This window comes from Neopelma chrysocephalum, unplaced genomic scaffold, assembly GCF_003984885.1.
Source record: "Neopelma chrysocephalum unplaced genomic scaffold, ASM398488v2 Primary Assembly neopelma1_42, whole genome shotgun sequence".
Lineage (NCBI taxonomy): Eukaryota > Metazoa > Chordata > Aves > Passeriformes > Pipridae > Neopelma > Neopelma chrysocephalum.
Genome location: NW_020897700.1, coordinates 1,848,092 through 1,873,011, shown reverse-complemented (window position 1 = coordinate 1,873,011; position 24,920 = coordinate 1,848,092). Strand labels below are relative to the sequence as shown.

General features: G+C 34.8%; 1 protein-coding gene across 14 annotated transcripts in view; it reads left to right on the top strand.

Annotated features, from left to right (window-relative positions):
• FRYL (FRY like transcription coactivator) overlaps positions 1-24,920 on the top strand; it is a 163,882-nt gene that overhangs the window by 74,402 nt on the left and 64,560 nt on the right. For 9 of the 14 annotated variants that reach the window (XR_003533157.1, XM_027676348.1, XM_027676340.1 and 6 more), the window contains 15 exons: positions 4,447-4,586; positions 4,994-5,090; positions 7,430-7,509; positions 7,989-8,069; positions 8,534-8,702; positions 9,565-9,657; positions 13,090-13,188; positions 14,565-14,666; positions 17,436-17,480; positions 20,546-20,649; positions 21,268-21,376; positions 22,344-22,430; positions 23,116-23,287; positions 24,040-24,172; positions 24,426-24,533. Coding sequence is in view for 13 of the 14 variants with exons in the window: in XM_027676348.1 (XP_027532149.1) it covers positions 4,447-4,586; positions 4,994-5,090; positions 7,430-7,509; positions 7,989-8,069; positions 8,534-8,702; positions 9,565-9,657; positions 13,090-13,188; positions 14,565-14,666; positions 17,436-17,480; positions 20,546-20,649; positions 21,268-21,376; positions 22,344-22,430; positions 23,116-23,287; positions 24,040-24,172; positions 24,426-24,533 (1,619 nt within the window). In the remaining variant the exon portion in view is untranslated. The remainder of the gene's footprint in view (positions 1-4,446; positions 4,587-4,993; positions 5,091-7,429; positions 7,510-7,988; positions 8,070-8,533; positions 8,703-9,564; positions 9,658-13,089; positions 13,189-14,564; positions 14,667-17,435; positions 17,481-20,545; positions 20,650-21,267; positions 21,377-22,343; positions 22,431-23,115; positions 23,288-24,039; positions 24,173-24,425; positions 24,534-24,920) is intronic. The other 5 variants (XM_027676349.1, XM_027676350.1, XM_027676345.1 and 2 more) reach the window with 1 other exon arrangement.

Below are 24,920 nucleotides of genomic sequence, written 5' to 3'. Positions count from 1 at the left end.
ATAGAAATAAACTGGTTTTCCTGAAAATACAGTACTTTAGAAAAATTTGTGTTGATTGTGTCTCTATATATGTGTGTGTGTATGTGTATGTGTATGAGTTCTTACTTTGTTCTTTTGTTATTTGTAATCTACTTTGGATTCATCGAGATCTGAATTTTAATGCTACTGAATAACTGCTTTATAGAGTTAAAGCTGAATGGCTGCCTTATGATGACAAGGACTGTGAATTTTGATAGGGAATTTTGAACATTGTTTGGCAAAAGGAATTAAGATTGCTTCTCTCTTCATTGCTTGATGTATGAAACCTTTATTAAGAACAATTCTCCAGCAGTGCAGAAGATTACAGATAAAGAAAGAGATTGGCAAAGTGTGGGAGTGAGGAGGATCGGGAGTACACAGCCGCACCATCCAGCAGAGAAACTAGAGCTGTTGCTGGGCCAGCCTTGTTCACCCAGAGGTTTTCCTGGAGCTAGGAATTCAGATCCAAAAAGTGGCTTTACTGATACGGTGTCTGAGTTAATAAGTGTTGTACTTTGTGAATAAAGAGAACATGATTGGAACACAAGAGGAACTCAGGGACTAGGAGGTATCTAATTAACACTTGTTCTCACAGCTCAGTAAGCAAGGAGAAGAGGGATGGAGGAGGAAGACGTGTTGCCTGTCCCTGCAATGAAAAAGTAAAATAGTTTTTTAATGGGACGTAAGTAATTTTTGTTGGAAACAGAACCAGACCGAAAGAGTTGCTATCAAAACCAAGTGTGCATAATCAGTAGTTTTTAATTTTCAAACATTACAGTTCTTCTGTTTGTCATTTGAGGTCTTATTTGGAACAAAAATATGAATTTAGCTAAAATGAAATTTTGGAAAATGAGAAGGAAATTTGTATATTGTTTCACTTGTGAACTGTTAAAAATTTTCATTTTAGTACCAGCACTTTCCGTTTATCATTCCTAGCACATCAAGAAGCTACCGGACAGGAATTTTTTGATAGAGCATATATTGCAGTTCTTAAAATATTTTTGCTTGTACAGCTTGAAACTGAAATAGCTTGTATTTTTCTTTTTTTGTTTGTTGTAGGAATCAGACTTGGCAATTTCCTACTCTTGTCCTAAGACACCAAAACTTTATGATCACACGGAAGCCCATCTTGGTCATCTCAGTAACTGAAAGCAGATGTGTCTGAGGTTCAGACTTGATCATCATTAGGCACAACTTGAGCAGTGTTTTCAGGATCCGGATTTTGGCCATAGCATTTGGGCTCTAACATCTTACTGTAATTTTTCATCTCTGTCTTTTTACCTCTCACTGTGCTGCTGGGTATGTTACGTGCAGCAATTAGCAATGTGCTGTGGCCTTTTAAGACTTGAGCAGGATTTGCTGTTTCATTCTGAGGAATTGAAATATACGTCATGATGACTAGTGCAGCCCCTGTCCTCTTGGGTATTGCAGGAGCTCTTTGTCTGGATTGCTCATTTCAACGTAGGCATAATATAGAAATATATAAGAAATAAAGTATGTTTTATATAAGAAATTCTTATTTGTTTTTATATGATGATCCTGAGTTTAGTATCCAAGCAGTATGGTAATTATTTTAAATAAAAAATAGCTTATGTTCTGCTTAGCAGCTATATAATATGAGCTAAGATGTCATCTTCCTGATAATTCCAGTGTCTTCATTAGAATGCTAGGGGTGCAAAACTTGTCAGAAAATAAGTAATTGTTATATAAAGCTGACTTTTCATTTCAAGAGGAAAATGTATTATAATGCTAGTAGTTTCTGGGTTTAGAACTTTACCAATCACATTTTTCACTGCATGTGATACAGCTTGTTTCTGTGGAAGACAATGTAAGTTGCCTAACTACTGGAACATCTGCGAATGGTAGTAGTATTAATAAACTCTGTAAACTTGCAGCAAAACCCAAGTTTAGTAAAGCTTAAAATGCAACTTGCTTCTTTTTGTTCTGCTAATTAACCCAGCAGTTCAGAAGGAGGGCAGGGGAGTTAGAATTGCTTTGTGGAGTCATTTTACATTGACAGCACAGGGTAATTTAAGTGTTCACTCTATGTATTCCTGTCCTGTTGTGTGTGTAGCTGCTGTATGAACATAGTGAACATAGCTCTGTGCAATGTATGGGATATATAATTGTTTTTAGGGGAAGAGAATCCGTTAGTTTTAGAGAAGGAGAAATTAATGTGTTACCCAGTGTTTAGGTTATTTGGGATATGGGAATTGACAGTAAATTCTGAAGGCAAAATACATTTTGGATTGGTGTGGTTGTGATAGATCTCTTCTTCATCACGTTTAGCTTTCATTCTAAGAATTCCAGTTAAATTGATGATTTTATGCTGAGTCTAATGTCTTCAGTTTAGTAACTCATGAGAAGGGTTTGTTCTTTTGTTTTCTGGTTTTTTTCCCTAAAATATATTAATACTTTTAACTTGTGATTGCTGCTAATGGCTAGAGTGAGGTCAACAGAGATGTTTTGAGTATCCCAAGCTGATGCAAGCAGCAGGTGTTTCTTGCGCATGAAATCTCAGCAAAGATATTTCAAAGCTTGATAAGTACAAATGAGTCATTTAAGTTCTATTTTTCTGATATTTCCACTTACTGAAATGTGAGAGTTTTAATAGTAGCCCACAAGTGTCTCAAATTTGGTTTTCTTTGCTCTTCTCCTTCTTCACAGATTTTTGCTATTGTTTTTTTCCCAAGGAGGTTTGTCAGACCCCTGCCACATCAAAAAATTCTCTTAATTTATCCACATTCATTTTTACCATATACTGATTTATTTCAGATCACAGAATATTTTTAAAGTGGTAACATTGAGCTAGTTTTTACTGTCCACTTTTAGAAGTCTGATGTATGCTGACTGGTTGATTGGGTATTTATTTTGTATGGATGTTGGTGCAAAAGAAACAGGATTAAAACACAGTTTGCAAAGCAGTCATAAAGATTTCAACATATAGTAGTATAAGAATGAAGGAATTCTTAACATTTAGCCTTTGTTCTGAGGCATTATAATAATCCTACAGAATATTTCTACCTTCTGTTTTTTTCCTATGTTAAAAAGGCTTTTTATGGTTTTGTGTTGCCTGCAATAACTGCCTGCGTCTTTTTGTGCAGTTAGCTCATTGTACGTGACCCTTCTGCAACAGGCATGCCTAGTTTTTCCAAGGAATCTCATAATTCTTGTAAAAAAATCTTAATGAAGTCTGGTTCATATTCAGATCTGGAACAAATGTAGTTTATGTTGTATACTTAAATTTAAAATTTTATGAGCTTACAGAATAAGAATATTATTTTACTTATTTTGAGGAAGCTTCTCCATTTGTTTATATAATTAAAGGATTTTTCAGAGAATCAAGAATGCTATTTAATTCTTGTGACTTAACTAGTTGACTGGTTAACAAGCTGAGTAAAGCATTCAGAAGGTTGGAAGAGGTCCTCCTGAGGTTTCCCTCAGGTTAACCTGTCCCCATCCCTTCCTCAAGTGAGAAAACCCAAGATGTTTCAAATGAGGACAAAGGAATAATGACATTGATCTTATATCAGTTTTCTGGAATAGTGAATAATAGGTAAATTATAGTAAGAGGATGGATTCTATTGAAACCTCTTATTTGAAAGATGCAAGAGGTAATTAATACATGGCATCAGTGAGCAATGTGGTAACTTTCCTTTACCAGCCTGTATTTTGGAGATGGGCTTGCTCCCTGCTGCCTCCTGGAAGGGAGTTTATAATGGCATTCTGTCTTCAGTCATTCTTCTCCTTTCCAAGCTTGGGCACTTAGGAGTGCTGTTAAAGTTGTTAGTTAAAGGAAACATAGAGAATTTAGGTTTCATAACATCTTGAAGTCTTCCTTCCATAATGGTTTCTGTTGCCACATTTGTTTCATACATAAGTTTACTACTTGTATGGGTTTTCTGAAATAAAGCAGTAGATAGGGGAGTTATGCTAAAAGTAAATGTAGCTTGAGATCTGCATCAGTCAAATGTATTAAAATTAGTGTAGAATATATAAAAGGCTCTCATTTTTGTTTATATAATAACCAAAGAAGTAGGTTTTTGAAGGTTACATACTCCTCAGTTTAGAAGGGTTATGTCTTGTCTGTCCTTTGTAATGTGGAGGTACATATACTTCAGAGATACATACAGCAACATTCAGGGACATCCTAAAACCTCTGCTGTTTTCTCAATGGTTTTATGCCGGTTATCTGTATAAATTTGTTGTTCTGTAATCCTTGTGACCTTTGGAACACTTTGTCTGTGTATATTTATTATAATAATGGACTTAGTGTGTTAATATTTACAGTAATTGTCCCAGGTGAAAATAAACATAAAGTTGCTGCTTTGTAAAGTTCCATTAAAAAAACAATTTGAAAGAATGATTATAACTCTAGGATTTTTATTGCTTTATCATGCTAAAGTATTTTTCTTACTTCTTTTTCAGTTGATAAGCTCCATGAGCTCAGTAGCAGAGCACTGTCTCCCCTCCTTACTACGCACCTTGTTTGACTGGTACAGGCGTCAGAATGGAACAGAAGATGAATCTTACGAATACAGACCTCGGTCAAGCACAAAATCAAAGGGGTAAGAATTTTCCTTGCAAAAGTCTGTTTGATTTTTGTGTGTTTTCTCAAAAAAATGTGTGCTTTGTACTTCTGTGATAAGGATGTTGCATTTGGACCTGTTATTACCTAAATCCATGTAGAAAGAGCACAGACTTCTGTGAGGTAGTGTATTCAATTTGCCTGATGATAGGCATGAAGTGACTTAATGGTTTTGGTTTGGATATACAGAAGGAAGTTGGATACTGGTAATTCCAGGCTAGTTTGTCCCTTTTCAAATTGTTTTGGTTGTTGACAGGTCCCTTTCCAGCTATCCATTTTATATACATGTGCAACAGTGATTACATGAAAGGCAATGCAACAATTATCTCTGCAACATTTGTGTTCAGTCTTGTGTATGATACCTGTGTTCTTGATTTCTTATTTTAGGGATGAGCAACAACGTGAAAGAGATTATCTACTTGAAAGGAGGGACTTAGCTGTAGATTTCATTTTTTGTTTAGTTTTAATAGAGGTTCTAAAACAGGTAAGCTCTTTTGTTTTGGCAAATTAATTTTAATATTTTGCTTTTAATGTTGGTTTTTATTGTCTCCTTTAAATTTTTATATTTAAAACTAGAGCATATCTGTGATGAGCGTATGGAAGGCTGTCATTATACTCTCAGCTACATAAAACCTTTGGCTTTTCCTGTCTTTTCTTTACATGTCTGCATTATCTCAGTTCATATGTCTTGGAAAATTGTATGTGCTGCAAAAAGAAAAACTGTAAAAAATAAGTTTATTTATGTTCGGTACCTTTTGTCTTCTTAAATGTTTTTGAAATACAGTGTACAGTCATTGAATGACAAAATTAAAGTGTCGCTTCAAAACTACTAGAAAGGACAAGTAATTTTGCTTGGCCTTATAGTGTTGTGTTAGATAAAGTTACAAATTCTGTTAATATAAAATTTGCATGGGTGTTTGGACAAGAGGATAGGGTTTGACTTCAAGTAGCGGCATTTTTTCTCATGTTCTTTGAGGGGAGAAAAAGATTAATGTAAGAAGTGTTTTGAAACGTGAGTGGAATTGAGCAAACTTCAGGTACTTAAGTAGTTTATGTCATTTAAGTGTAGGTACATGAAAATTAAATGCCTTTTTCTCTACTAAGTAAAGCAAGGGCTGTTTTAGTTTGCAAATAATTTGTAGGAGATTTAAGTTTATGTAGTTGTGTATGGTATGTTTGTGATACAGGGGGAAAATGAAAACACTAACACAGAAGAGCTGTCCTTCTCTGAGACACCAACTAATCATCCAAAATAATGTTCCCATACTGCATGCACAGATATGCAGAGAACAGTAGTAAAACCATCAAACTCTTATGTGTTAGTGTTTTACAGAAAATCTTTAGTTCATGCTCTCTCCCTGTCTAAATTTTCAATCAGTGCAAAAGAAAAAGGGAAATGGAATAGATTGTTTAGGATTGCAGGGTTGTATGGGTGGCTTCTGTACCTTGAACAGGTACTAGTTTTTCTGTTCGGTAGAACACATGTTGCCAGTGATTCATATGTCAGGAGAGGTGCAAAAGTTTGGTCTTCAAGACATGCTTGATGAGTCTCTCATGCATGTACTCCAGACAAGACAGATATTTTTCTTATGAGGGTATTTCTGGTAAGGATAAGAATCTGCAATGGGCCACTAAACATAGATACACCACTTAAGAGAATCTTTTGGTCAATTCAATATTAAAAGTTATCTAAAGGAGGGTTTGTGTGTTCTGCCTGTAATGTGAATCTGCAATTAGGCAGTCCAACAGCACCGAAAAGATGGCTTTTTATCAATAAATACATTTACATTCACATTACCTCCATCTTCCTCTCTTCATGGGAGTCCTGTCACTCTTTGATTCTTAACAACTGGTTTTAGAGGATGCAAAGGATATGATCCAGCCCTTTCTGTAATAGGCACAGAGCAGATGGTGAGAGGGTGACAGACATGACCTATATAGGAACAGAAATCTTTTGTTTGAATTACATGTTGCTCATTGTATGAATATGCATGTAAATAGCCAGTTCCAGTAACCAGAAGTTTTTGAACAAAAAGCTTTCTTGATGCAGAAGAGTATGAAATTCTCAGTCAGTAAGTGCTTAGTTTTTTATAGACAAGAGAATAATCTAATATATTTTAGTGAAAATCTTAAACACTTAAATAGTAATGTAATAGTAGGGTTATCCTAGTCCCTACCTAAATTGCTTTGAAACTTTCAAGATATTATGACTTCATAATCATATATAGTGCTTTTTTAAAGACTACATTTGGGTTTTAAAACAAGTGTTTACTTTTAAATCTGAGAAAGGTGGTGGTGTCAAAGAGAACCTCAGTAAAAAAAAGGCCTTCTAATAAATGCTTACTTTTGATTCTCACCAAATTGTTACTTATTGCTAGGAAGATTTGTATCTGTTTTTAATGCTTTCATCTGCAGAAAGTGTGAAATGGAGATGATCATCACTTCTGCATTCTTTTTGTTTTGTTTTGTTTTCTTTCTTTATATCAAGATGAGTTGTTTTTTGAGATTAAATCTGTAGTAACACCACACAAAATAGCAAGTATGAAAAGATGCATAGTTAACCTTGTCTGATAAATTTTGATGACAAATTCATAGTATTTAGTTAACTGTGGTTTATTTTGTCATTAATTTAATCCCTAAGAGCCATCATGCAAAATAATTTAGGAAAATGGCAATCCAGATTGTGTAAATGTTCATATATTGCAGAATTAACTTTATCATATGTCAGCTAAGGATGACACTAGCGGGAGAGATTTCTATGGTGCATCTCACAGTACTGTTTACTTGCTTCATACATACATATAAATGATATCTGCATTTCAGATACCTGTTCATCCAGTGCCAGATCCTTTAGTACATGAAGTTCTAAACTTGGCTTTTAAGCACTTTAAACATAAGGAAGGGTAAGTTTCACTTGTGTACTTTAAAATATTTTGTGTGTATTTCCAGCCTGTGCTTGATTGTTGTGATTGTTCTCCTTTGCTTCACATGTAACATGTTTGTGATAATACTGTAAATGAGCACTGGTTGATATCTTTAGATTGAAAACATGTCTTGAAAGAACACAGCTGTATTCAATATAAGACAGAGTTTATTTTGCTTAGAATATACAGAATGATTTACACAGCCAGACAGAATAAGAAGTCTGAGTTTGAATAACTTCCTATCCAGAATACATTTCTTATGAAGTGAGAAATGAGACTACTTTACATATCACCCATGCATTTTAGGTTTGATTTTCATTGTTTATGTGGTAATAATCTGCCTTGCTATGGAACAAACTTTTTGTTTGTAATTGCTTGGGGCTTAGAAGAACAAAGTTGTATTTAACATTTTTTTTTGCTTTTATTGTGGGTTGTTTGTTTGTTTTTTTTCTCTTTAGGTATTCAGGAACCAACACTGGGAATGTGCATATTATTGCAGACTTATATGCAGAAGTGACAGGGGTTCTTGCTCAATCAAAGTAAGCTCAGTCTCTGACTCTTCTTGTGTTTGGGGAAAAAACAATCTAGACTTAAAGACTATTTAGTATAGTGGCTATTATTAATGTCCCCACTAACTAATACCGTAAGTTTCAAGTGTAGTCAGGTGTAGTCTGGTGTGTCTCTCTCATGTTCCAGCACAATAAATTTGAACAAATCAAGAAATAATCTTTAGTATAATTGCTTTGCAGTCAACTTGTAGGTGCAGGGAAAGGAGGTCTTGTATGTCAGTCATTGTTGTTTAGTTAACGGGTATATTCTAATGTGCTGATCATAATAGGTACTCGTAAATGTCTAGATTTTAAGTATAGAGTTCATCTTACTTGTGTTTCTCTTACTATAGGTGCTGTTACTGTTACAGATTAAAGAAAACATATCAAATTTATAAACCTCATATAAAAGTAACTAAGAATGCAGATAATTGTTGTCTATATCCCTTGTTTAGGTTTCAGGCTGTTAGGAAGAAATTTGTTACTGAATTAAAGGAACTGCGACAAAAAGAACAGAGTCCTCATATAGTACAAAGTATCATCAGTTTGATTATGGGAATGAAGTTTTTTCGAGTAAAGATGTATCCCGTGGAGGATTTTGAAGCATCATTTCAGTTCATGCAGGTAAATGAATGGTACAGAAAACTGAAATGAGCATGATTTTGATTGTTTAACTCATGAAACTACAATGACACTTGCAGTGATCAGTCACTCGCTCTACTTTTGTGCCATCCTTCATCCTTTTCTGTTCAGTTCATAAGTTTTCAGAGGTGTGAATCATTGGTTTCTCTGCAGGAGAAGCCTTTCACAATTGTCTCAGTAATGTGGCAAACCTGTAATATATGAATTTATTTAAGACTGAATGAAAATGGGTAAAAATCAAATAATTTTCTTTATGAAAGTAGTATATTAAAGAAAAAAATTATTTGATATATCCTTTTTTAGCAGCTGAGATGCCAAGACCCACTTTTCTTTAAAACCACTTCAGTAAATTTTCAGAGAGACTGCATGTTCAAACTTGTGTATGGATTATTTATAGTGTCTGGCATATTTAATTCTCTGTAACGTTGTTTTTGCAGCAAAGTCATATTGAAAATGAAAATGAGTATATAAAAATAAAGCATAATTTTCTAATAATTTTAGTAGAGATAAGTGTTAATTTTTTAAAAGCTTCAGAATAACCTGAGGAAAAAGGTGTATATTTATATTCTGAATATTCTTTATATTCTGAGTAGAAAGTAAATAGTTATCTGGTATTACAAATGTTCTCCTTTCAATTTCTTGAGGTGAATTGCAGGGGAAACGAGTTTTACAGTTTCTGATGTTTTGTAAAGCTGATATTGTCAAGGAATATAAGACTGACTTAGACACATTGCTTCTTTTAAATTCAGACAGGCAACTAATGTTATACTGCTAGCGGTTTTTATGGCATAGTTACATTTGTATTCTTTTTTCTAAATATTTTTTCTGATGTTTTCTTACTAAGGAGTGTGCTCAATACTTCCTGGAAGTAAAAGATAAAGATATAAAACATGCCCTTGCTGGTTTGTTTGTGGAAATTCTCATACCTGTGGCTGCTGTAAGTATTTTAATCCTCCCCTGCCCCACTATTCCTCCCACTTTCAATTGGGCTCTCATTGTTAAAATTGCTTCAATTAATCCTCAAAATAATATATTTTTACAGATTCAAAAAGACTTTTAGTACCTAAAAAGGGCTTACAAGAAGGCTGAAGAGGGACTTTTTACAACGGCATGTAGTAGTAGGACAAAGGGAAATGGCTTCAAACTGAAGGGGAGGGTAGGATTAGATTAGATTTTAGGAAGAAATTCTTTACTATAAGGGTGGTGAAGCACTGGCACAGGTTGCCCAGAGAAGCTGTGGGTGCCCCATCCCTGGAAGTGTTCAAGGCCATGTTGAATTGGGCCCTGAGCAACCTCTTCTAGTGAAAGATGTCCCTGCTCATGGGACAGAGGTGTGAACTAGTCTATCTTTAAGGTCCCTTCCAACCCAAACCATTCTAGGATTCTGTGACTGTTAAGTAGATTACAAGCACCCACACAGTCTTGAAGGGAAATGTGTTTGTTTGTGTTAGCTAGTTTACAGTCTTTTTTCAGAACTTTTTAAAATTGTCTGTTTGCTGGATGCCTTTATCACCAGAGCACTGTGCAATTTTATACATGCTCTAAAAATTTGAAATTTTCTTGGTTTAGTATTTGTTTGCTCAAGGGTCCTGTTGGCTTTTCTTTATTAGCTGAAACTTGTTCTTTCTAGAATAAACTGAGATATGTAACACCTTATAAGAAGAGTGCGGTCTCCTATGCAAGAAGGAAGAATGTAGGTTTTGGCTAATTAAATAAAGATAATTCATATGTCCACTCCTTCAAGTGGAACAGCAGTGAGTTGTCTCCTGTGTGTGTTTCAAAGCTAAAGGTAGAAATTTCACTCAGCAGCCCAGAACAAGAAAAACACCCCTCAGTATCATCACAGTGTTTGGGTGTACAGCATGTGTAATGTGTGTAATGCTGCTTGTGAGAATGCTTTCAGTCAAGACAGGCTCTTCTCCTTCCTCCCAGCTTACTTTGCGCAGTTATGTGAAGCTTGTTCAACAGGTCAATGTGAATTATGGCGCCTCAGTGTACATACCTTAAGTTGACCATTTACCACAAGCTCAGATAATTTTGATTGATTAGTAGATTGATACTTGCTGTGATTGTTGTCTAAAATGTTAGTTGTATGAGCAGATGGTGTGGCTAAAACAGGTGTGTTTGGCACGCTGTCCCAAAAAATGGGAGGTCACGGCTCCATGTTGTAACTGATTATATGGGCATATCTTGCCATATGTGGAGAATTGGGACATGTAGGTCTTGTTTTGTAGAGTGGGATCTAAAAAGACTAGCACACTGGGTGGGGATCCCATCTGAGCAAGCTCAAGGGAAAAGAAAGATAAATCTCTCTGAACTCTACATTCTCTTTCAAATGGTCTGCCTTGCCCTGGACTATGGGGAAATGCTTCTCTCCCTTCCCTAGTCTCAATCTTCAAGGTTTTTTTTTCATTTTAGGGTTTTTTTGTTGTTTGTTTGTTTTTGTTTGTGGAGTTTTATTTGTTTTTTTTTCTGTTTGTGTGTTTTGTTTGTTTTTTTTTTTTATTAGAAAGGAGACAATCTTTCTTCATAAGATATAACTACAAAGAGGTGGTGTTGGTGGTAGCTGTTTATTGGATGAAGTTTTGATCTTACCAGGGCATACTTACACTCTTCTAGAGAAGAATTTCTTGTCCTGTTAAAGAGGGAACTCACTTTGTCGTTTTGAACTCCGTAGTTGCTTGGCAGTTGGAGTGGGGGTACAGAGTGAAAGTACCTAATATCTGCATTGAGGTAAATGCAGATATTAATTTGGAGAATCATAAATATAGTGAAAACTGTGCATACAATGATGAGGCATAAGCAGCATTTGGGAATGGGGACTCTCCGGTGGCAGGCACAGAGACACGCACACCGGCTGTGCAGGGCACTCGTGGTGGTGTGTGCAGCGCTTCCTACAAGCACAGCCTGACTCAGCGCTTTAAACAGTTGGTAAGGGAGGCTTGATCTTTCCTTCTGACTCATTGAGTCTCTAATCATTTCGTACAAATGGAGCTTCTTAAATAGAAGCGAAGAGCCCCGTCCCAGATTGAGATGCAGTTGAGCAGGTTAGTCATTCTCTTGGAAGCTGTGAGATGCAAGTTTGAATATTTTTGAAGCAACAGAGGGAATTGAATGTAGATTTTTCTGTATCTTGGATACAGAAAATGGCTTAAGTGAGGAAGCTGTTAGGTTTCAGCATTGAGACTTCTTTACTGTCATTCTCTTGCTTAGTCATTCAGGCATTTAGAAAAACTCATCCTGATTTGGACCCTGCAGGTATGACAAATCACAGCATATTTTACATATTTTACAGCAGGGAAGTTAAGGCTGATCTGTAAGCCTAAGGTTATATCCCAAAGCAACAGTGTGGTGCTGGCAACTACTGACTGATTTCTCTTGTGGGGCTAGCAGGGTACTGATCAACTTCTAGCTTAAGACTAGCAAAAGATAAATAATTTGGTATGTAGGAAGTGACTTAAATCATAACTACTTTCTCAGGTCTTTTTTTTTGGATTTGCACACATTACAGAGATACATACTATTTTTATGCTTCCCCATCATGAATGTTGTCAGAGTGTTCTTAGCCAGGTAGATGTGACATATAATGTCAATACATATAGTTATAATGTTTATATAATATTAATAACTCTAAGTAATAAAACTAACAGAAGATTACCTTATGTTGTAGGGAAATTTATAAGTACAGAGGATCTCTTCCAAAAAAGCCAATCCCCTCTCTAATACCCCAACCTTCCATTTGATAAATAAAGCAGAAATACCATATAAAACAGTAGGTTGAGAATGGCATTTAAATGGATCATCCTAAGTATCCAGAGAGAAGCCTAAGAGACTTGCAGAGGTTTTGATAAAGAATGTAACTGTCTGGGCTGTGGGAGGAAACCTATTCTATATGCAAGAACAGAGTGGGTAAAAAACGTGTAGAGCTCCACATATCTGTTTCGTTAATTCTGAAAGCTGAGCAAAGACTACTTGAATGGTTGGTTGACTGGTAATCCTGTGGATAATTTCTTAAATTTTCATTTTTCAGTATTGGAGGACATAAAAGAGAAGGGGATCAGTGAAGAGGGGAACAGTGTAAAAGTTATGAAAAATAATTTTTAAAATATATGAAATTATGTGTATTATGTTTTGTTGGGCTGAGTTTTTTTTGCTTATTTGATTTAATTGTTGTTTTAACTGTATGGTTGTAGTATATGGCATGATTTCTTATGCTTTCGTTTATATTTCAGATAAATACACTCAAATACCTACCTAATGTGAGATTTAACTTTTGAATGGTCTTGAATTCATGGACATCTTAATTTATATTTAAATTGCCTCCTGTATAAGTTTTTAAACCCATTAATGTGTATATTTTTTTTAATAGGCTGTTAAAAATGAAGTGAATGTGCCATGTTTGAAAAATTTTGTGGAGATGCTTTATCAGACTACCTTTGAATTGAGCTCAAGAAAGAAGCATTCACTGGTATTTTAAAGAAATATTTCAACTTCTCCATTTTACTCATCTTAGGCTCTTAAGCTAGTACATTATATGAGGAAAAGCTAACAGCTATGTTAATTTAAATCTTAACATCTCAGTTCAAGTATAATTAAATTCCCATAGTTTATGTGCATTTGTTCTAGTTTTGCTTTGTTTCCTTGTGTAGATATATGCTCTTGTTATCCCACACATGAGATTTGTCTTGAAGTCAGTGCTTGTTCTTGATTATTTTAGTGGGGTTTAGCACAGAGTTACTTAACCTAATGTCTCTTACAAAGAACTTGGATTCAGGGAGTCTGTATATTGAAATTATGCTTAATTAAAAGAGGGAAGTGTCAGATAAGACTTTCCCAGCAAAACAGCAGCCTCTTAATAGCCCTGCCTGTTTCTCTTCTCTCTTCATACACTTTGTGTTTCTTTTTCCAACATTTTTTTATTGTCTCTTAATAATGCAGTATTTCATCATTCTTGTGGACTGTGGCAGCCATGTTTCAAGTTGATTCACTTTGCTGGAAATGTAGAGCTAAATTTTTCATTCCAATTGGCATATTCAGTAAATGCAAGTGAATTTAAAATGTTTTATTCTCACTTTCATGTTAGGGACAAACATATAAGCATATATAGCATTTATCATTGTATGTGATTAAACTCCTTATGTAAGAATAATATTAAGTGGTTGATGTTAGTATTCAAAATGTTATTCTATTTATGAAGTCAGAAATATTGTTTGCGTCAAGATTACAGTTTACCTATTCATCCTCATTCTTTAATTTTGCTGCATAACACGATGATCTGCAGTCAGATTTGGTATTAATCACCATTATGTATTAAATTATTAAATCTTATGTTACTAAAGCAAAGCAAAGTCATGGTTTGCATATTCACAGAACTTAAATTTTGCTTCCTTCCTCACTAAAAGTAGAAGTAACATTTCTGACAACTTGAAGTCTGCCTCAGTTTTTACTGAGTTGATGATATTTTTCCTGAATATTCTTAAAGGCAGTTCACTTGCCCAGCATGTAGGACTTCATGAGTTGAATCTTGTGGTTGCAGGAAAAGAGGTTATTGTACAAAGAGTGAGACCTGCTCTCAGTCTGTGTTTAAGGTTAGACTTTGCTAGGGGATGAGCTTCACCTTGGTCCCACTGCTGCGATCTTACACCTCGAGCTCTTACAGCACAAAGGTTGTACCCAGGGCACTGTGCCTGGCACGTGTCGCAGTGCAGGGGTAAGGCTACCATGCAATGCTAAAACTGTGGGAGTGAGAGGCAAGAACCAACTGTGTGTCTCAGTCTCAATGTACAAGACTTAGGAGGTCTTCAAAGAGCCATTTGATCAATTCTTTTTCCCCCCTACTCATAGGCTTTGTATCCATTGATCACCTGCCTGTTGTGTGTCAGTCAGAAACAGTTTTTTTTAAATAACTGGCACGTTTTCCTGCAGAACTGTTTGTCACATCTAAAGGTAAGAATCCTTTTCAATTCAGGAACTGTTGCAAATCACTAGTATTTATTCCAGTATGTTCGCAAAATTCACATGCCAAATAAACAATGAATATTTGGCTGTTTAAAAGGACACTGAAATATTTTTCTAAAAAAATAAATAAATGTTTCAAGTCTCTGTTTGTATTAAACTCAGTAGGTTTTTATGATGCTCTGTCATGTTGTAAATAGGTGTGGTCCCTTTGGGGACTATCGTTTCTATTGAGTAAAATCTGCAGAAACATCTGCTAATAAGGACTGTTCATGCCAGAGAAAGTACAGACTGTAATTCTTCATGTGAAAATTACATGTGAGAAAATAAGTGACTTGTCTGCTCTTCTAAGTAGAATGTATAAGAAGTGCAAGATTTCTCTCACTCACTAATTGAATGACTAGAAAATTGATTGCAAGACCATAAAAGACATTATATCTACAGCCAGTGATACATATTTGAAGAAAAAATTACAGTGTCCCTTTAACTGATGACTTCCATTGATAGCATTGTAAACAGCAATTGGTTGATAAAGACATCACGATACTTAGGAACTGGTGATTTTTTTAAGTGACTTTCTTGTAGCATTAATTGTTGTACATGCTCTTTCCTTAATTATGATTAACAGAATCATGATTTTGCCTAATGCATTAATTTTGAAAATGTTAATAAATTCTTTGATCCTGCTTCACAATGCTGATTCTGGTTAGGTAGGAGAGACAATTCTGAAGCTTATTAGTGAAATACGTAGACCAGCATGAAGTCAAAAGGAAACCGGTTTAGCTGCTTGGATTGTTTTTAAGGGTCATTTTGTTCTCACAACATCTTTCACACCTGTCTGTTGCTTGTTGGGTTTTGTATATTTTTCATCTAACATTGCAGTTCTTTTGCAATATTCGCCTTGATTTTTGTTTTGTGGTTTACTTCGCTTATGGAGGCTGCTTGTGCTTTTGTTTTTAAAACTTTAAAAAAACCTCTTTCAATCTAGGAGTTACCTTTTTCTGGCATAATGTCCACTGTTGATAATGGATATATTAAAACTATAAATGCCAGTGAGTTTGACTGGTAGTTGCTGAGCATGCATTTTATATTTTACTTAATTTTGTTAACCACTAACAGCTTAACACATTTACTGTAAGGCTCTATTCAGCAGAAATTCCATATATGAATTTCTGCAATACAGAATTTGCAGTGTTATGATGCTCTGCCATCAGTGAGTTATTTAGGATATTTTATGGCTTGGTTTAATTTGGCACACCAAATACTATTGATTGTTTGGGTGCCTACTTTGTTCAGAAACTTTTTTGAATTTAATCTTGAAAAACACACCCCCACTATTCTCATGTGTCTTACAAATTAATGTGTTCCTTTGTTTCTGAAGCTAATTAAATGCATGCACTCTGAAATTAGTAATCTCATTAATTTATAAATCTGAATTTCACAGCAGTTTAGTCTTTTAGATTTCCCCTTTCACATATTATTTCCTGATTTCCTAATGACTAAAGTTATTTTATTTGCAATTACTTAAATATGTCAAATGAATTAAGGAATTCCAAATCCATTGTCACTACTGTCTTTGTTATTTAATAACGTAATTTGGAGAGTTACTGGAAGATACTTAAAACACTGAAAAGGTTCACCTACCCCTACTGTATTTCTTGCAGTTAACAAATTAGCAGTTGAAACAATGACAAAACTTAGACTGTCACAGGGATATTCTTTAAAGAGTACAGGCACGCTAGCAAGTCACCAAGAGGTGACGTAGTTCATGGATTCATGACGCTCACTTTATTCCCTGGTGACTGCCCAGTGCAAGCTCTTAGCTAGCCATGAACACCATGTCACACTTTGGTGACAGAAATGAGCAATTTCCCATTTGCCATGGTGTGAAAGCCCACATCCTTGCTGTTGCTCCATAGTACCTGATGCACAGTATGTTCACACCCTGCCTTACCTTTTGGTGCTGTGCTGTACTTGATAATGAACCCAAGAGTACTTTGAATCCTAATCCTAAGTGGTGCTTATGGCCCTTGTAAACTCCTCGTGCTGAGTTTCAGTGCGTTACATTTAGTTATCCTCAAAATCAAGTTTAGTGTATGGCGAAAACATCCTAGCCTTGCTGAAAGGAGGAAACCTGGTGGTCTGCACTGATGAAAATAGCAGACAAGGTAGTTGTAAGAGTCTCTTTAGAACAGGAGCATACCAAAGGGTATTTTTTGGTATATGTATAGGTGGCTTTGTTGTACAGTTGGGATGCTGTTTCAACATTGATCCTAGTAGGCATTTTTTTACAAACTGTGGTGTAGGCAAAATTCTGAATTTGTTCAGCAGACAGTATGTTTTACAGTACTGGATCAGTATTGTAAAACATTTTCCTTACTTTTTTTGACTAGTATCTAAACAGACTAATTCTAGCAAGTTTGTAAGAAAGTTGATAAATTCTTGAGTGAAGCTGAGTTGTTGTGGTATCTTTACCACCTCTTCTGGGGAGAGGAAGGAAAAGAAAGCTGCTGAAATGCGAGAGACAGTGTCTATCATTCTGTGCCACTGTTGTGTGGAAAAAGAATATTTTGTTCCTCACAGTTTAACCTCGAAAGCTGAAGGGAAGTTTTCTGCCACTATAGCAAAAGCTTGATTTCTACTGAATAGAGTCCTTGCTAGACAGCTATCTGTTGGTTTTGTGCTTTTTTTCATCTAACATGCATGTGCCTTCCATTCTCATGTTTGTTATGTTTTGCTGTCTCACATTGCTTTATTTAGATGCCATCTAACAACAGTATCAGAAAACAAATAGAAACACTGCAGGTGAGTTAATATGTTGTAACTCAGTGAAATGTTGCTTTGTCTCATGTAAATACTTTTGATTTTTTTTTTAGATGTTTTTTGTTTTATTTTGTAAATTTTGTAAAATCGCTGTTAGTACTGTTAAGCAGAAACAGGACTAAGAATAGCTAATGTTTCAAAGATCTGTTTTTCTTCCCAGGAAGTAAAGGAGAAAGATCAGAAAATTATCTAATACAAATTTTTCCTTGGGGCTAAAAGTGTGGCTTTATGAGATTGGTTATCAATATTACAGCTGGTTTTCCTGAACAGCAGTGCATGTTTCCGCTGAAGTAAACTACCTATTCAGACATGGGTTTTTCTGTTAATGCATTTCAAAAAGTGTCTTGCATGCGAGCAAACTGAAAACATTTTCACAATAAAAAAATGTGAAACTGATTTACTATAACAACTTGCAGTGCACTAACTTCAAAGACTTTTACACTGTTGGTTTTGCAGGTTTTAAAAAGTAGAAATTGTTTTAGTTCAGAACAGAAGAAAAGTTTAACATCAAAGTTTAACATCAGTATTAAAAAGTACTTTCTTCAGTAAGTGATTACATTTGACTAACATGGAAAAATGCTGTTTTGTTTCTTGCTGTCATTGAGATTTGTTTCATTGAGTCATTTTAGTGTGTCATGTAAAACCACTGTAAATGTTACTTTTTTAGTTTTGTAAGAGATATTGTTCTTGACAGCTTATTTCATAGTGTGCTGATATCATAATTTATGTTAAAAGTGTTACGATTTTAAACAAAGCTATGTTAAAAACAACAGATAGAGTACTTTAAAATCTGAGAGACATCAGCTAAAAAGACTAAAATTCAGCCAAGTTGTTGAATTACACACCCTACTCTAACTGCTGTAATGTCAAAGAGGAAAGGAAATACTAACGTATTAACACCAAGTGTACAGGAAGTGTGCCATAAATCAGATCAAAAAGCTATTTTCTTATAGCATATTTGTTTAATTCCTCATTGTAGGAAGGGATAATGAAAATTTTCAATGTTTCAGATATTAAAAGTACTGCTGGATTTATTTTGTAACTCTTTTTAAAAAAAGTGAATGCTTCCTTATACGTTACTTTTTCTTTCTAACAAAGAAGCAAACTTTGTCATAATTTGTCAGAAGTAGCTATATTGGATGATACACCTGCTAACAGAATGTTGTTAACACGTAAAATATTTGCTACCTCTACTGTATTTTTTATTCAATGATTGAAAGCCAATAATAAATTTTTGTTTTGCTTCTGGATCTGTAAATTAAGCTCCCCTGTAGAATATTAGAAATAAGAAAATTAAAGCATTACTGAGTTCTAGGTACCGCATTTCAGATAGACTTTAATAACACATGTGCCAATGAATTACCCAGCCTACTTTGACCATCAGTAATTGTTGGCCTGTAAATTAAATACAGTGAATAATAATATCATGGCTTTTTTGCTGTTTGAGTTGATTAAAATGAAAGCTATCACAGTCTCCCCTTCTCATACAGTTCTCTTTGCCTCACCGTAGCACTGCGGGTAAATTAACTGGATAGTGGGATGGACAGTTGTCTATGTGAATACTGACCAGGGACAGGTGTAATTTTTACTGGTTAGATTTTGTCCAGATCACCTTCCTAAATTTACCTACTGCCTAGTTAGAGGTGTGCTAGTCCAGAGGTGATGGCAGAATATATGGATGAGTGTGAAGGGAGGGTAGAAGGGCATTATCACTGATGTAAACTGGGTTAAGTTATTCCTTCTAATGTTGTGGTAGTCAGTCATGTATGTCACTTGTATGTACTACTTTGAAGTACTGCTTTTGCCTCTGTGATTTTGTGATAGGCCTTCAGCCTCTCTTCAAGTAAGCTGCTGGCAAAACCAGTAGTCCTGACCTACATCTGTTAAAGCCATCCAAATTACTCTCCTTTGTGTAGTCTGTTGCACAGACATGGATGTGAAATTATTTTGATCAGCTTACTGATGCAAGTTGGGCTTTCTTACTGCTAGGGTTAACGCAGAGGGAGCATTGAGGTTGTAGAGGAGGGAATCAAGGATGAGACCCTCTCTTTTTGAACAGTATGGTCTTAGGTCCACTTATACCCTTTGTGAAAGGACAAAGTTGTTGGGTTTTTTGTTGGGTTTGTTTGGGTTCATTAGTTTGAATTGAGACAATACCTAAAAAGTTGACAACTGGGAATCATTTATTATATTCAGAAGTTTATACTTATGGCCAAATCCAGGAGTCTTGCTGGACATTTCTAGATTATACATACACCAAGAATCCCTAGTTGGAAAGGAGATTTCTGGAGTTGGTACAAAGAATATTAGTTAGTTATTGTTTTACACAGTTTAAGAACTCAGAGGAGCAAAGCTAAACTCCTAGTAGCAGCTTTCAGACAAAAATTGTTTTTCATCCAGTGCATACTTTAAACTGAATTATGCTGCAGGATTTTACATTAATTCAAGAAAAGGTAGCTTAATTGTTAAAATAAAAATTCATTGAAAGTAGGTAAACAGTAATACAGCCTGCAGGAAATGGCTAAGTTGTGTGAAGCCATACCCAGAGAAGCATCCTTGTGTGCCTGCCTGCCCTGCTCTACATTCTTTTCTTCTGTACCTGCTGCTGTCTGCTGTCACAAACTGAGTGATGGAATTAGACTTTGTTCCTGATCCAAAGCAGCTACTCCAGGATTTTAGGCAAACTATAAATTAGTTTGCTATTAAGTAGGTATTTGTTACCAGTGGCTTTCTGAGAAAAGTTCTTGAACGCAATATGCTTTTGGTGTTCATCTCAAGAGGAATATCTGCTTTGTAGTTACTCCTCTGCCCTGAGAGTGAGAGACATGTAAAATGAGCTGGAATTGCTAGTTAAAAATTTAGGCAGTACTGAAAATGTGCAATGCAGGGTTGTTTTTATGAAAAAATATTAAAAACTTGTAGTGAGTATTAAACACATCAGCTTTCATTGTTAAAAAAAAAAAGAAAATATTTTCAAAAGTGAAAGCTAAAAATTTTCTCAGTGTCTCACAGGCAACAGTAACTGTATTTTTTCATTTATTTTACAGAATAAAGATCCCAAAATGTCCCGAGTTGCACTGGAATCTTTATATAGGTTATTGTGGGTTTATGTTATTAGAATAAAATGTGAAAGCAACACTGTAACTCAAAGGTAAGTTCATTATGCAAAGGATTTTAAACTACTGATTGTTGCAGATTTTTTCCCACCTGGTGGGAGAAGAGATCTTGAAGCCAGCTAAAGGATGGCTTAGTTGAGTAAACAGGGGGCCAAAGGTTTTGTATTAATAGGGAAAACAAAAAGACCTTGATTATTTTGATGAAGAGAAGGACTAGAGTCTAGAATTATCTTTGCAGGGACAGAAGAAAGATAAGCAGGAAATTTGTTGAAGTTAAAAGGCACTAATGATACCAGAACAAATAGGGTATGAAGTGGCCATCACTAAGTGTGGACTGGAAATGAAAAGTTTTTCTTTATGAATGTACATAATGAGAATTTGGAATAGTTATTCAGATTTTGCCCCTTCTTCTGACTGTTAGTAACTAGTTTAAAACAGGATCTTGTTCATTTTATAAATGAATCCATGATACTGCTACCTGTGACAGCTGGGGCTGTATTTCCTATAGGTGGTACTACCTGTCATATGCTTCTGTATTATTTTGTAGTAGCCCCACCAACACACTTCCAGATTTTAACTGTAACATCTATGCTGTTATAAGGAGTTAGTTTTAAAAGGCTTTTTTACTTCTTTTTGTTTCTAAATTCTCATAGCCGTCTCATGAGTATTGTATCAGCACTTTTTCCAAAAGGATCGCGTAGCGTGGTCCCACGAGACACACCTCTGAATATATTTGTGAAGATTATTCAGTTCATTGCTCAGGTAAGAATACATTTAGTTAAAGCTATAATAATAGAATGAACATTATTTGGAAGAAATGGAAATTTAAGGTTAGTTTTAGAATTTTCCTGAATATGCATAACAAATGAAATAACTCATTGTGTTTCTAATAGTGGCAAAATTATTCTATTTAAACTTCAATAACTGTTGTGTATGAACATTATGGTGGTTAGTATTTACATTTGCATTGCACTGTTGTATATATATATATAAAGTACACTAATACAATTAGTACATCCATTATGATATTTTTATAAGGGACAAAGCATTAGAACAGTAGTATCCAGTTATATTTAACCTGGAGGCTGCCCTCTGTAGATAGAAAAAGCATACAATTAATGCAGTAGTGTGTAGTTATTATTGCATTATGATTTGTATTATTTTAGGCACTTCTGTTATCCTAATATTGAATTGCAGGATACAATGTCACAAGATAAACTCTCATTCGTCTCTAACATTATAGATTAGAGACATGTTTTCCTGTCTTAGAAATTGCTTGTTTGTGCTTCAGCTCCTAAAATGATTTGCGTTTGGTCATACAGGGATGAGGTAGGACACAGAACCCTTCACTGTTAAATTTTTTTATATTTATTATATTTGTATTTTAATATTTTTTTGTTTCGTAGAGCTTTTCTTTATCCCTAATTTTTAGTTTTCTAAAACAGTTCAACTTATTTGTGGAAATGCGTTTGACCTGAGCAGAATTGTCTGGAAATTTTTTCAGGAGAAATGGTTCAACTGTATCAGAGGAGGAACTGTGTTGAATTGTATTATATTAAAAAAAAAATTAGGTCATAAGAATAAATAGGAAAAAAAGGCTTATTTTTTAAACTTCTTTATTTTTATTTTTTTAATTTTTAAGACGGGATACCCAGCATCTGTGCAAAGCCAAGAAATTGTGTGTATTAACAGAAAAGAGATGATCATATGAATCTATTTTACTTTATAGGAACGTTTGGATTTTGCAATGAAAGAAATAATATTTGATCTTCTTAGTGTTGGAAAATCACCTAAAACCTTCACTATTAATCCAGAGGTAAAAAAAGCTCATTACTTGCATGCCACGAGAACAACATAGGGGGATTTTGGGGAAAAGTGGTTAACTATTTTTGAGCCAGGATGAAAGCAGATTAATGAATATCTGAAGGTGTGTTCTATTAAAACTAAAGAAGTAGTTGTAGTCATGCACAATTGCTGTTTCACTTCCAGTAAATAAGCTAGCAGCAGTTCTGCAATTCGGACTTATTTCAGCAAAAATTTCAGAAAGTATGAGGTTTTTTTACAGTATAACTCGAAAACCTTTCTGTAGGAAAGTCATACCCAGCCCTTATATTTCAAGACCCAGTCTAACAGATAAGACATTTAAGCAATGTATGTCTTCAGTGTGTTACCATAGAGATTCATCAACTCCCTCAGTGTACTATAAAGTACTTTATAGTGCACTTTATAGTGCACTATAAAGTATTCAGTAGCTTAGCCTGGGCCCAGTCAGTTTATTTGAATCAGAGTTGTGGGGAGGCACGAAAAGCTTAAACTTCATTCTTGTTGCTTTCACTACCCTAATATGTAACATTTAAATAATACCTGTCCTACCGGAAGTGTACTGCTGCCTATTTATAAGAGAGGAAAAATGCAAATTGTATTTTGTCTCTTTTATACTTCAATATTATAACTTCTTCTGTTTTCTCTTCCCTTTTTTTGTCCCTTTTTTGCTCTCGAAGAGGATGAATATTGGCCTCAGAGTCTTCCTTGTTATAGCAGATAGCTTGCAGCAGAAAGATGGTGAACCACCAATGCCAACAACAGGAGTTGTTCTTCCTTCAGGAAATACTCTGCGTGTGAAGAAAATTTTTCTTAATAAAACGCTGACAGATGAGGAAGCAAAAGTTATAGGTATGTTGTATTCTTTTGTAAGTTCGCATTCCAGTATGTGTGTTTATATTCTCAATTATTCTCAAGCAGTACATTTGTGTAGCTTTAATTATGTATTTATTTTAATTGTTAACAAGAATCCAATGAGAGTCTGTTTTAACAGAATTGCTTTGATTCTTTTGAGAGGGCTGCTAGACAATATTGACATTCTGGTGTCTGAGATGAAATCCATGGCTTTTCTTAAAGTGTTTTGCATTGCCAAATCAGCACAAAGAAGCATGAGTGCAGTTAGTGTGGTAAAATAGCATGGCAATTTTTGTTCCCTTGATGTCACTCTACAATGTCTCAAGTGTCTCACAACTGAGTGAAGTAAGACAATTTTAATCCCTGTGCTCTACTGATATTCTGTGAATGAGGTAGTAATCTCTAAAGGGTTGTTTCAACATGTAAAATTTAAACTAGAACTAAAAAGCTTGGAATTGAGAAAACAGAGAAATGACTAATGGTTGCTTCAGTGTTTATGTTCTTTCTGAAATAAACTACTTTCATATATCACCTCATGTTTGTATATTTGTATATATATATATATATATATATATATATATAATATATATATACATGCATTTCTTTTGACAGTTAAAGTACATATTTCATGTCATCTGTTGTACAATAAGAAATTTGTCCAAAACTGAATAAGTGGCAAATATTTTAATTAAAATGTAAAATTAAATAAGAACAAATGAAAGAGGTGATGGAACTCTTTGGCTTTTCAGGAATGTCCATATACTATCCTCAAGTCAGAAAAGCACTGGATAGCATTCTTAGGCATTTGGACAAAGAAGTTGGAAGGCCCATGTGCATGACTAGTGTGCAGATGTCCAATAAAGAACCAGAAGACATGATTACGTATGTATTGAATTACTGTATTTTCACTGTCACAGTAGCATCATATTATTTTTATGCTGTAATGTTGCAGATACCATCATTAATGCATTACAACAGTGGGTTTTTTACTTGACTAATAAGTGAATGTTAATTTAATAATTAAAGCTAAAAATGTTTGTTACCTCCTTAGTTTTGACATGAAATTAAATAAATTTATATGGTGTACTGAAGTAAATTTTCCTGTTGTTTTTTTGGTTATACACTCTTTTTATAGGGGTGAGAGGAAACCTAAGATAGATTTGTTCAGAACTTGCATTGCTGCTATCCCAAGACTGATTCCAGATGGCATGAGTAGGACTGACCTCATTGAATTGCTTGCAAGGTAAGAGAAATGAAGTTGAGCTCTTATTGGATGTTCTTTTTTAAATGCTGCATGTGCATGTTTGTCAGTGCACTCACTATGCAGTATAAGTCCACTGCATACAGATTCCATCCTTCCTGCTCCTGACTACCTTCTGCAGTTGGTCGAGTTTTACTGGCCAGAGTAGCAGGAGGTAAATGTATCCTGCAGATCTTGCACTTATTTTTAGAGATAATTTTTTGAGAAGCGGGAATTTATTTCTATTGCTTTGGGGTTTTTTTGAACATGTTTTATCTTTTTTTTACCACTATCATACTTTTTCCCCTTTTTTTTCCTCTTCCTATTGCTAATACTAATACTATAAATCTTCATAACGTCATTCTTGTTTGACATTACCAAAATGTGAGA